At 36.0% G+C, this 13,940-nt stretch overlaps 1 protein-coding gene across 3 annotated transcripts in view; it reads left to right on the plus strand.

The window, feature by feature from the left end:
- The window catches only part of FAM117B (family with sequence similarity 117 member B), a 93,043-nt gene that overhangs the window by 47,801 nt on the left and 31,302 nt on the right, over positions 1 to 13,940 (plus strand). For all 3 annotated transcript variants that reach the window (XM_036858795.1, XM_036858796.1, XM_036858797.1), the window contains exons 3-4: positions 5,460 to 5,552; positions 6,672 to 6,785. In XM_036858795.1, the coding sequence (XP_036714690.1) occupies positions 5,460 to 5,552; positions 6,672 to 6,785 (207 nt within the window). The remainder of the gene's footprint in view (positions 1 to 5,459; positions 5,553 to 6,671; positions 6,786 to 13,940) is intronic.

Genomic DNA, 13,940 nt, shown 5'->3' on the forward strand with positions numbered 1-13,940 from the left:
ATTGTCATTCTTCCTGCATTTATTTGTTGGTCTAATACTTTTTTGTTTAACCATTTTTATTTTTATTTTTTAAATTAATTTTTATTGGAGTATAGTTGATTTTTAATGTTGTGTTTCTGCTGTACAGCAGTGTGACTCAGTTATACATATACATATATCCACTCTTTTTTAGATTCTATTCCCATATAGGTCATTACAGAGTACTGAGTAGAGTTCCCTGTGCTATATAGTAGGTTCTTATTAGTTATCTGTTTTGTATATAGTAGTGTGCATATGTCAATCCCAATCTCCCAATTTATCCCTCCCCCCCATGCCCCTTGGTAACCATAAGTTTGTTTTCTACATCTGTGACTCTGTTTCTGTTTTGTAAGTAGATTTGTTTGCACCATTTTTTTAGATTCCACATATAAGCGATATCATATGATATTTGTCTTCCTCTGTCTGACTTACTTCGCTCAGTATGACAATCTCTAGGTCCATCTGTGTCGGTGCACATGGCATTATTTCATTCTTTTTTATGGCTGAGTAATATTCCATCGCATATATGTATCACATCTTCTTTGTCCATTCCTCTGTTGATGGACATTTAGGTTGCTTCCATATCCTGGCTATTGTAAATAGTGCTTATATGCTGCAATGAACACTGGGGTACATGTATCTTTTCACATTATGGTTTTCTCCAGATATATGCCCAGGATTGGTTTTGCTGGATCATATGGTAGCTCTATTTTAGTTTTTTAAGGAACCTCCATTATGTTCTCCATAGTGGCTGTACCAATTTACATTCCCACCAACAGTGTAAGAGTGTTCCCTTTTCTCCACACCCTCTCCAGCATTTACTGTTTGTAGATTTCTTGATGATGGCCATTCTGACTGGTGTGAAGTGATACCTCATTATAGTTTTGGTTTGCATTTCTCTGATAATTAGTGATATTGAGAATCTTTTCATGTGCCTCTTGGCCATCTGTATGTCTTCTTTGGAGAAATGTCTATTTAGGTCTTCTGCCCATTTTTAGATGGGGTTTCCTTTTTTTTTTTTTTTTTTTGGATATTGAGCTGCATGAGCTGTTTGTATGTTTTGGAGATTAATCCCTTGTCAGTCACTTCATTTGCAAATATTTTCTCCCATTCTGTGGGTTGTCTTTTTGTTTTGTTTATGATTTCCTTTGCTGTGCAGAAGCTTTGAAGTTTCATTAGGTCCCATTTTTGTTTTTATTTTCACGTTAGGAGGTGGATCAAAAAAGATCTTGCTGCGATTTATGTCAGAGAGTTTTCTGCCTATGTTTTCCTCTAAGAGTGTTATAGTATCTGGTCTTACATCTATGAATTTGGTAAAGTTGCAGGATATAACATTAATACACAGAAATCTCTTGCATTCCTATACACTAACAATGAAAGATCAGAAAGAGAAATTAAGGAAACAATCCCATTTACCATCACATCAAAAAGAATAAAATACCTAGGAATAAACCTACCTAAGGAGGCAAAAGACCTGTACTCAGAAAACTATAAGATACTGATGAAAGAAATCAAAGATGACACAAACAGGTGGAGAGATGTACCATGTTCTTGGATTGGAAGAATCAATATTGTCAAATGACTGTACTACCCAAAGTAATCTACAGATTCAGTGCATTCCCTATCAAATTACCAATAGCATTTTTTCACAGAATTAGAACAAAAAATTTTGCAATTTGTATAGAAGCACAAAAGATGCCGAATAGCCAAAGCAATATTGAGAAAGAAAAATGGAGCTGGAGGAATCAGGCTCCCTGACTTCAGACTATATTACAAAGCTACAGTCATCAAGACAGTATGGTACGGGCACAAAAACAGAAATATAGATCAATGGAACAGGATAGAAAGTCCAGAGATAAACCCACGCAGCTATGGTCAACTAATCTATGACAAAGGAGGCAAGAATATACACTGGAGAGAACACAGTCTCTTCAGTAAGTGGTGCTGGGAAAACTGGACAGCTACATGTAAAATAATGAAATTGGAATGTTCTCTAACTCCATACACAAAAATAAACTCAAAATGGATTAAAGGTCTAATACTTTTTGATAGAAGTATTTCTTTATGGAATTGTCCTAAGTGGATTTTATAAAACGTCAATTGATATGACTTAAGATTCTGGGTTTTTTTCCCCCTTTTAACTTTTTACTAATTAGATGTTCAACATACCAAAAAATTGGAAGGGTATGACAGCTGTCATTAGATTCAACAGTTTTAAACATAGCCATATTTGCTTTACCAATCTTTGTATTTTTATGTGTGTGTTTCTCTGCTTTCTGAAAGTGTGTTGCAGATGTCATGACACTTTATCCCTAAATCTTTCAGCATATATCTTCTAAGAATAAGGATATTTCCTGTATAATCACAGTAGCATTAGCTCACCTAGGAAAACTAATAATTACATAATATCATGTAACACCCAAATCCAGTTCATGTTAAAGTTTACCCAAGATCCCTTCCTTCCTTCCTTCCTTTCACCAGGATCCAGTCTGAGATTCATGCATCGTACTTGCTTTCTCTTAGTTCTTTTTAATTAATTAATTAATTAATTATATTTATTTTTAGCTGCATCGGGTCTTCGTTGCTGTGCGCGGGCTTTCTCTAGTTGCAGTGAGTGGGGGCTACTCTTCGTTGTGGTGAGCGGGCTTCTCATTGTGGTGGTTTCTCTTGTTACGGAGCACGGGCTCTAGGCGTGCGGGCTTCAGTAGTTGTGGCACGCGGGCTCAGTAGTTGTGGCTCACAGGCTCTAGAGCACAGGCTCAGTAGTTGTGGCGCACGGGCTTAGTTGCTCCGCAGCATGAAGGATCTTCCCAGACCAGGGCTCGAATCCATGTCCCCTGCATTGGCAGGCGGATTCTTAACCACCGTGCCACCAGGAAACCCACTTCCTTTTAATTTAGCACAGTTCATCTCATACTTTCTTTTGGTCTTAAAAACATTGTTATTTTATGTTATTTTATGAATTATACTACATATTTGTAAAGGAGATATTTTATTCTTTTTGAATTAGCAAGTAACTGTAGAATACTTTTTTGTACCACGTGAATATCCTGTTCCCTAGTAACCTTTCACTTAATGGTTTTAGTGTCCATTGATGATCCTTGCCTAAATCAGTTATTTCCCTGGAGGTTGCCCCCCAGAAAGGTGATTTTTTTTTCCTTAAACACAAGATAGAATATTCTATACATTCTTCTGCAACTTTGTTTTCACTTAAGGACACCATTCTATCCATATAGAAAAATTTCCCCTTAAAAGTTTTTTTCCATCTTATATATAAAGAGGTATTGTTTTGAATAGGCTATACATTCATTCATAAAAGTACAAAATTTGAGAGTTATCTTCTTCTCATGAGGCAGCCACTGATATCAGTTTCTTTTGTTACCATGTATATTCTTCCAGATGTACTTTACACATGTGTATATTCTTTATAGCACTCCTATATATAAAGGTAGTTGCTATACATACTGTACCGAGCCTTGAGTTTTTCTGTCTTTTTTTTAAATAGTATTTTAAAATTTTATTTATTTACATTTACACGTATTTTTGGCTGTGTTGGGTCTTCATTGCTGTGCGCAGGCTTTCTCTAGTTGTGACTAGCAGGGGCTACTCTTGGTTGGGGTGTGCAGGCTTCTCATTGCGGTGGCATCTCCTGTTGCAGAGCATGGGCTCTAGGTGCGTGGGCTTCAGTAGTTGTGGCACGCGGGCTCAGTAGTTGTGGCTCGTGGTCTCTAGAGCGCAGGCTCAGTAGTTGTGGCACACGGGCTTATTAGTTGCTCCGTGGCATGTGGGATCTTTCCAGACCAGGGCTCGAACCCGTGTACCCTGCATTGGCAGGCGGATTCTTAACCACTGTGCCACCAGGGAAGTCTGAGCCTTTAGTTTTTCATTTAACAGTATCTCGTGGAGATTATTTTGTATTAGTACAGTGTAGATTTCCTTATCCATTTTTATAGCTGTGTATTATTCTGTTGTAAAGGTAAGCCATAATTTATTTGGCCAATCCTCTATTTACATTTTTCTAATCTTGTATAAAATCAGTGCTATAGGGAATAATATATGTCATTTTGTACATAAAGGTATAAATTTGTACATCTGCAGTATAAATTACCAAAATATGGGTGGTTGTGTCAAATAATATGTGCATTTGTAACTTTGACAGCAGTTGCCTTCCATAAAGGCTGTACTAATTTTACATTCCACCAACAATGGAGGAGGGTGTATGTGATCAAATTGCCCAGTCTCAGTGAAGTTTTAACTTGCATTTCTCTTACTATGGGGTGAGGTTGAGCGTACTTTCATATGCCAAGAATAATATTTTTTTCTGATACAGTGTTTTTAAGTTCTGGATTTTGTGTAACCACTAAGAATTTAACATTTTTGAGGCTGTACTCTGCAGATATTTAAAGCAAGAAAAGACAAAATTTAGAGGTTAAGATTATAAACTCTGGAGTCTTAGGTTTATATCTTTGGCTTTGCCACTTCCCAGCTGTGAGACCTTAGGCAACTAATCTAACCTCATTGTCACAACTTCCTTTTCTGCAGAACTTGTAGAACTTTTTGTATGTATTAAATCAGATAATACAGTGAAGACCTTTCACTGTACTTTCATAAAGCACAGTGCCTAGCACATAGTAAGATCACAGGAATGTTAGCTATTATTAGTATGCATTTGTTCAAAAAATACTATGCTTATAATTATATAATAATAATAACTAATTTTTATTAGAGAAATGAAAGAAATAGGCTAAAATATTGCAATTAAGTAACTGGTAGTAAAAATTATGGGTAATTTGTTGTTTAAAATATTTTCTAATATCTAATTTTTTCTGTAATAGGAATGTATTTTGTAATAGAAAAATATGGTATACCTTTTTTTTAGAAAGGGAAAATGTTCTCAGGTTTATTGAGATATAACTGATATATAGCACTATATAAGTTTAAGGTATGCAGCATAATGACTTGACATACATATATTGCAAAATGATCACCACAGTAGGCTTAGTTAACATCCATCACCTCATAGAGTTACCAAAAAACTTTTTTTTTTCCTTGTGATGAGAACTTTTAGGATCTACTCTCTTAGCTACTTTCAGATGTACGATAAAAGCAAGTGTTAACTGTAGCCACTGGGTTGTACATTACATCCCCAGTACTTATTTATCTTTCAGTGGAAGTTTGTACCTTTTGACCACCTTCATCCTATTCCCCCTCTGCTGACCCCCAGCTCTGGTAACCACAAATCTGATTTCTTTTTCTATGAGTTTGTTTGTTTGTTTGTTTGTTTAGTTTCCACATGTGAGATCATATGGTATTTGTCTTTCTCTGACTTCATTTAACATAATACCCTCAGGGTCCATCTGTGTTGTCGCAAATGTGGCATTCATTATTGTTAAATGATTAATTGTTTTATTAAAACCTCTTCCTTCTTTTTCCCATTATAGACAGAGAGTGCATGGGCTGAAGAGTACTCTGAAAAAAAGAAAGGGTCTCACAAGCGTTCAGCGTCGTGGGGCAGCACAGATCAACTTAAGGAGGTCAGAGAAATGGTTCCAAGGAAGTGGGTGTGGAAATTTGATCCCTTCGTTGACTAATTCCTTGAAGTTGTGAGCAGCAAAGATTTGTCAATTTCCATTGTTTTTTAATTTTTTGTTTTGTTTTGGTGGTTTTGTTTACTTGAGAAATAACAGAAAAACAGTTATTATGTTGAGTAAAGATTTGAATGGGGAAATGTACGCATAACTTACTTGATTACGTGTTTTTCTTTATTTTTAATGAGAGTCCATAGCTGTTAATATAAATATCAAATGTATAAGATTGCAGTGATACAACAAATTCACACTTACTATTTCTATATACAGTGGTAGTATTTCTGAATTTCAGTAACCCAGTATAACCAAGTTGATTATGGCCCTATGCTATGATTACCATTTTTTGTGCCTGTAATTAGGACATTTGCATTTTATACATAATGTAGCAATAAAACAGAAAAATTCAGTCAAAGTATAATATAGGATATTGATTGAAATTGTATTTGTTATTTAAAGATTGTATCTGAATGCATTTCATGGCTTGAGTTGATTTTTTTTTTTTTTAACAGAGTTGATGTTTATTATGTTTATTCATAATTTGATTATGCTCAGTGGACAGCACATCTCCAGGAGCCTCCCAGAGCCTGGGGAGCTTGAGTTGATTTTTAAATAATACTGTTTACTTTTTGGAGCTGTTGAAGGTTAGGTGTTTGTTAAAGAAATCTAATTCTAAATAAAATGTGACTCGTAAGTGAAATGAGAGAATACTTATCATTATTTTTGAATTCTCTGTGAAAGCTATAATGTATAATATAATTTATTCTAAATGCTAAAAATTTCATTTGTTTAGTACTTGGGAAGCTTAAAGTCTCAGAATAGTGTTGGAACATAATTTTTTCTTTGAAAGAAAGATATACATTTATGCATATACAGATGTGTGTGTGTATATATATATGTGTGTATATATATATAAATTTTTTTTACAATAAATCAGATTTTTGTGGGATGGTTTAAAAACTCAAGAGATTTATTAAGGCTGAATTTTACTGGTTCTTATTAAGCATGAGTATGTTTTATGCAATGTGGAAAACACTCTGACATACTTGTTATTTTTCCCTTTTTCAGATTGCAAAATTACGCCAGCAATTGCAGAGAAGTAAACACAGCAGTCGGCATCATCGAGATAAAGAAAGACAGTCTCCATTCCATGGCAACCATGCAGCTATTAACCAGTGTCAGGTAGGAGCACAGATACCATAAAATCCAGACAAGGGATTTGTTGTTTTCCTGGTGATATGTTATTTCATAGGTAACTGCTTAGGATAAACATGTCTAAAACATATTTGAAACAGTGATTAAATACCGAATCACAGCCTTCATTTAAAAAAAACAGAATGGGGATTCCCTGGTGGCGCAGTGGTTGAGAATCTGCCTGCCAATGCAGGGGACATGGGTTCGAGCCCTGGTCTGGGAAGATCCCACATGCCACGGAGCAACTAGGCCCGTGAGCCACAATTACTGAGCCTGCGCGTCTGGAGCCTGTGCTCCGCAACAAGAGAGGCCGCGATAATGAGAGGCCTGCGCACCGCGAAGAAGAGTGGCCCCCAGTTGCCGCAACTAGAGAAAGCCCTCGCACAGAAACGAAGACCCAACACAGCCATAAATAAATAAATAAATAAATAAACCCAAAGTTTAAAAAAAAAAACAAAAAACCAAATTTACCTCTTTAAAAAAAAACAAAACAGGGGCTTCCCTGGTGGCGCAGTGGTTGAGAGTCTGCCTGCCAATGCAGGGGACACAGGTTTGAGCCCTGGACTGGGAGGATCTCACATGTCGCAGAGCAACTGGGCCCATGAGCCACAACTGCTGAGCCTGCGCATCTGGAGCTTGTGCTCCACAACAAGAGAGGCTGCGACACTGAGAGGCCCACGCACCGCGATGAGGAGTGGCCTCCTCACGCCGCAAGTAGAAAAAGCCCTCGCGCTGAAATGAAGACCCAGTGCAGCCAAAAATAAATAAATAAATTAATTAATTAAAAGAAAAAAAAATTTTTTAAAAAAACAAACAGAATGTTAAGTTGACAAAATGATATTTTCCTGTAGTGATCTGTGATATGACTTCTAGGCATTATAGCTAGTTACATATTTTGGTTTACTATATTTTCGTCTCTATCAGTTTAGTATGTTGGAGGCAGAATAATAGAGATAATCGTTGGCTGTGGAACCAGACCCTGGATAAGTAACCTGTTCTAAGTCTCAGTTTCCTCACGTGAAGATAGAGGATAATGATGATACCTGGAGCATAAAGTCTTTTAGTAGGGAAAATTTTTAACTGCTTTGATTCTTTAATTGAACTCTATGAATTGCTCCTGATGGCTCACTCACAGAGCATTTCTCTTTAACTGAATTGAAATTAGATGGGGTCCCTTAGCAAGGAGAGAGCAAGAAATAGTTTGCCAGCCCCACTTACAGGTTGATAGCTTCTGATGATTGTCAAGTGTATGTGGATTGTTTTCAAGAGAAAGTATGGGTAGAGGTATATATTTTTTTCAAATTAATTGTGTCTTAAAATGTTGATGCATGGGTCAAATTTGATTTCACAAATTTATAGTTTGATTGTAGTTTCCAATAGCTTTTTTCCATATATAAGGCATTTTTAGTTATAAAATATGAATATACATTAATGCATTTAGAAACCTAAACAAACTGCATTTATATTTGGAGAAATAGAAAATGCAAAGTTGACAAAACAAGAAATGAAAAATTTGAATAGGTTAATAATTGTCAAAGTTGGAATACTAATTATTCCGCTCACTCTCAAAGGCTACAGACCCACATGGTTTTACAGGTGAATTTGCCAACCTTCCACTTCCTCTAATTCATCCATAAATAATTTAGATGTGTTTCTAAGAGATAAGTCCAATTCTTATTTCCTATCCATATTTTTACTCCAAGTAGAATAGAGGTCAGGGTTGAGTTTTATTGAATTAAGTGATGGGTTTTAGCAGTTTATAACTTTCTGAAGTGATTTTTTTTTTAAAGTTGCATTAAAATTAGCAATTAGGGCTTCCCTGGTGGCACAGCGGTTGAGAATCTGCCTGCCAATGCAGGGGACACGGGTTTGAGCCCTGGTCTGGGAAGATCCCACATGCCGCGGAGCAACTAGGCCCGTGAGCCACAACTACTGAGCCTGCGTGTCTGGAGCCTGTGCTCCGCAACAAGAGAGCCCGCGATAGTGAGAGGCCCGCGCACCGCGATGAAGAGTGGCCCCCGCTTGCCGCAAGTAGAGAAAGCCCTCGCACAGAAACGAAGACCCAACACAGCCAAAAATTAAAAAATAAAAAAAAAAAAAATAGCAATTAAAGCAATAAAATTATCCAAAATTTTCTTCTTTTTTTCCCTTGCAAGTTGAATTTGCTTCATAAAGATTATTGAAGTTTGCATGAACTTCATTTTTGTCTAATTCTAAAATGTCTCTGTGGAGAAGGTGAGGACTAGAAAATATAGTAACTTGAAAAATAAATTCATGTGGCTTGACTTTTGTACACTTGACACAACAAACATTTTGACTACTTGACTTGCTTTAGTGTTAATAGCCAATCAGAGATCAGGCACGTATGCATCATGATAACTATGGTAGTAGTATTCATATTTAATTGAAACTTTGAGACTGTGAACATGAAAATATCGTTCAGTAAGTCATGGGTGTGGCTTTGTTCAGTGGGTTCTCTCTCTAGTGGAGAAAGTACCAGTTTGAGATACGTGTGCTTTGAGGCCATTCCTCCATCCACGCAACATATATTAAATGTTGCCATATAACTCGTACTGTAGTACTCATTAGGGGATGCAGTGATAAATGAAATATTGGGGCTTTCCCCCCACCAAGTCTCAAATAGATGTAAGTAAACAGTTAATTTTTACACAGTGTATTGAGTGTGTTGATCAGGGAGTGTTCAGAGTGCTATAGAAGGGATATTTATCCTTGGACTGGCTATGAGCCGTCTAGAAGGACTTCCAGAGAAAATGGTGTCTAAGTGGTCCCTGAAGATTAAGTAGAATTTAGCCAGTTTTCTAGACGTATAAGAAATCATGGCTTCAGGTAGGGTTGGTAGTAAGAGATTAGGCTAGAGAGGTAAATAGTAGCCAGACCTGAAAGTCTTCATGTCTCAGTTGTTAAGAAATTTGGACTTTGTCCTAGAGACACCAGAGAACTATTTTCTGCAATTCAGGGGGTTGATAGGTGATCAGATACACATTTTGTCATGATCATTATGGGTTCAGAGTAGAGAATGAATTTGGAAGACAAGATTAGAGGCAGGAAACCATTTGAGAATAGATTTATAATCCATGTAAGAAATGATGGTGAACTAAAGTAAGGTGGAAGTTGTGGAGCTGGAGAGAGTGGACAAACCTGAGTGATATTTAGAAACTAATAATAATTGAAGTCTATTAAGTGCTTACAATATGGGACGCACTCTACTCAGCTTTTGTATATATTATTAGCATTTAATCCTCATCTTTGATTTGGAGATTGTTATTATCCCCAATTTACAGGCAAGGAATTAAGGCCCAGAGAGATCAAGTATCTTGTTCAAGGTCATATGAGCCAGAACTGGGATTCTAATCTAGGCATTTTGACTTCAGAGTCTGCGTTTTTAAACTTTGTTAGCTGATGGTTGATGAGATGGGAATGTTGGAGACGTAGGAGTAAAAGATAAGGCCAATTCTAGCCTTTAAAACATGATTTAAAAAATATATCTACCTTCCTCACATCATGTACAAAAGTAACTCAAAATGGTCAAAGACCTAAATATAAGAGCTAAAACTAAAAGCTCTTATATGAAAACATAGGCATAAATGTGACATAGGATTAGGCAGTGGTTTGTTAAATATGACACCAAAAGCACGAGGCACAATAGAAAAAGTGCATAAATTGGACTTTATCAAAATTAAAAACTTTTGTGCATCAAAGGACACCATCAAAAAAGTGAAAAGACATCCCACAAAATGGGCAAAAATATATATAAATCATATATCTGATAAAGCACTTGTATCTAAAATATATAAAGAACTCTTGCAACTCAATAATGAAAAAAGACAAACAGCCCAATTTAAAAATGGGCAAAGGATCTAAATAGAGAGTTCTCCAAGGAAGATGTACAGATAGCCAATAAGTATGTGAAAAAGATACTTAGCATTATTTGTCAGTAGGGAAATGCATACACATTCCAGTGAGATACTATTTCATACCCACTAGGACAGCTAAAACTAAAAAGACAGATAACAAGTGTTAGTAAGGATGTGGAGAAATTGGAACCCTTATATATTGCTGATAGGAATGTAAAACGGTGTAGCCATTTTGGAAAACATCCTGGCAGTTCCTCAAAAGGCTAAATAAACACAGAGTTACAGGGGGCTTCCCTGGTGGCACAGTGGTTAAGAATCTGCCTGCCAATGCAGGGGACACGGGTTCGATCCCTGGTCCGGGAAGATCCCACATGCTGCGGAGCAACTAAGCCCGTGCTCCACAACTACTGAGCCTGCGCTCTAGAGGCCGCGAGCCACAACTACTGAGGCTGAGTGCTACAACTACTGAAGCCCGTGCGCCTAGAGCCCGTGCTGCACACGAGAGAGGCCACTGCAGTGAGAGGCCCGCGCATCGCAGTGAAGAGTAGCCCCCACTTGCCACAACCAGAGAAAGCCCGTGCAGCAATGAATACGCAATGCAACCAAAAATAAATAAATAATTAATTAATAATTTAAAAAAAACAAACATAGAGTTACTATATAACCCAGCACTTCCTCTCCAAGGTATGTACCCAAGAGAATTGAAAACGTACGTTTACATAAAAACTTGGACACAAATGTTCATAGCAGCATGGCTCACAGTAGCCAAAATTTGGAAACAACCCAAATGTCCATCAACCAATGAATGGATAAATAAAATGCAGTATATCCATACAATGGAATATTATTCAGTCATAAAAAGGAATGGAGTACTGGTACATGCTACCATATGGGTGAACTTTGAAAACATTATGCTAAGTGAAAGAAGCCAGACACAAAAGAACACATATGATTTCACTTACATGAAATGTCCAGAATAAGCAAACCCATAGAGCCAGGTTGTAGATTGGTGGTTGCCTAGAGCTGGGAAAGTTGGGGGGAAATAGAGAGTGACTGCTAATGGGTGAGGGACTTATTTTTGGTGATTCTAAGATCAATTGTGGTGATGGTTGTACAACTCTGTTCAATAACCATTCAGAAGCAAAAGTTGTACACTTTAAACGAGTAAGTTGTATGGTATTGTGAATTATTTTTCAATAAGCTGCTGCAAAAAAATCTACCAACCAACATAAAAAATAAATAGATAAAATACAAATATAATTGTCTGGAAATAATAGATTAGATGCTAGCAAAGAATCCAAAAGTAACCTGGGAGGTCATGTAGCTAGAGGATGAGCACAGGTGCCCTGAGATCAGACTGTTTAGTTTACAGCTGAGCCCTGCTGCTTGTTGGCTGTATGAAGTTCCTTGGGTTCTCTGCGTTATAGTATTACCTGTTAGTGCGTTATACTGAGGCTTAAATGCGATAGAATGTTATAAAACAGTTAATGCAATTCTTGACCCATAATAACTGTTCAGTAGATCTTAGGTCGCTTCCAGTTGGATTTTTCACTAGGCTTCTCTGCCAATTTCATATTGAAGTTATTTTCTTTTTTTTTTTTTTTATTTTTTTTTTATTTTTACAAGAGATAAATAGACTGACACCAAGCATTGTACATGGATGACCACAACAAAAGCAACAATGATTGCAATTACCAAACATGAAACACACCCATACTATGTCATAATATTGACATTCAGTCCAGTAATCCTCCACTGTAACAGCTCCTTTACTTTGCAGTGAAAATTGATTTGTATATTCTTTGCCTCTGAGTCCTTGTGGGATTTTTTTTTTTTAAATTCAGACAGAAAGTCACAAAAATTATACTCATCCTCATCAGTTCACTCAGTCCCATGTAATTAATTTTTTTTTCATCTTGATCTTTTGTTAGGACTTTTATGAGTTCATCAGTTTTTCATTAGAGTTCTGAAAATGCTTATTCATTCAGTTCAGCAGTACAGTCAGTTACCAGAAACCTGTACTTGTCAGAGTCTTTTCTATGAATTTCTTGAAGATGAAACCCTTTTATAGGAACATATTTGCAAAATCATCAGAGTACACCCAGAACTGTCTGTAAATGACAAAAGACTTAAAAATGACCACGGTTAAAGATTTGATGAAAGTTCATAATAATGCAGTTGACAAGAAAATTAGTTATTTCTGAGATATACATTTTAAAGTAATAACTAGGATTATTACTTATAACATTATACCAGAACATATAAGATTTTTAGAAATTTCATGTAATGTCTGAAACATTTATATTAACATATTTCCATACATATTTCCATACAAATACAAATATAAGATTTTTAGAAATTTCATGTAATGTCTGAAACATTTATATTAACATATTTCCATACAAATACAAATATAGGATTTTTAGAAATTTCATGTAATGTCTGAAACATTTATATTAACATATTTCCATACAAATAACCCAATGAAAGTTTAGTATTAGTTGTTTTGTTTGTTTTTTTATACTGCAGGTTCTTATTAGGCATCAATTTTATACGCATCAGTGTATACATGTCTCAACTTCTGCCCTGCAAACTGGCTCATCTGTACCATTTTTCTGGGTTCCACACACATGCATTAATATACGATATTTGTTTTTCTCTTTCTGACTTACTTCACTCTGTATGACAGTCTCTAGATCCATCCACGTCTCAACAAATGACTCAATTTCGTTCCTTTTTATGGCTGAGTAATGTAAATTGATACAGCCACTATGGAGAACAATATGGAGGTTCCTTAAAAAAACTAAAAATAGAATTACCATATGACCCAGCAATCCCACTACTGGGCATATACCCAGAGAAAACCGTAATTCAAAAAGACACATGCACCCGAATGTTCATTGCAGCACTATTTACAATAGCCAGGTCATGGAAGCAACCTAAATGCCCATCAACAGACGAATGGATAAAGAAGATGTGGTACATATATACAATGGAATATTACTCAGCCATAAAAAGGAATGAAGTTATTTTCTAAAGCTTTTATTATCATAAAAATATTTACATGCTTATTACAAAAATTTCAGAAACTAAAAAAGTCAAATAAAAAGATTATGTCTCAGTCAAGCTGTAATTTTTTAAAAAATCAAATAGGAAAAAAATCATCCAGAGTCTCTTTTTAAAGACAGCTATTCCTTACGTTTTTTCTTCTTTTTCCTTTCTCATTCCTTGTTGAGATCCTACCATATGTTAGACTTTATATATTTAA

Source organism: Balaenoptera musculus, chromosome 7 (assembly GCF_009873245.2).
Source record: "Balaenoptera musculus isolate JJ_BM4_2016_0621 chromosome 7, mBalMus1.pri.v3, whole genome shotgun sequence".
In the NCBI taxonomy this organism is placed as follows: domain Eukaryota; kingdom Metazoa; phylum Chordata; class Mammalia; order Artiodactyla; family Balaenopteridae; genus Balaenoptera; species Balaenoptera musculus.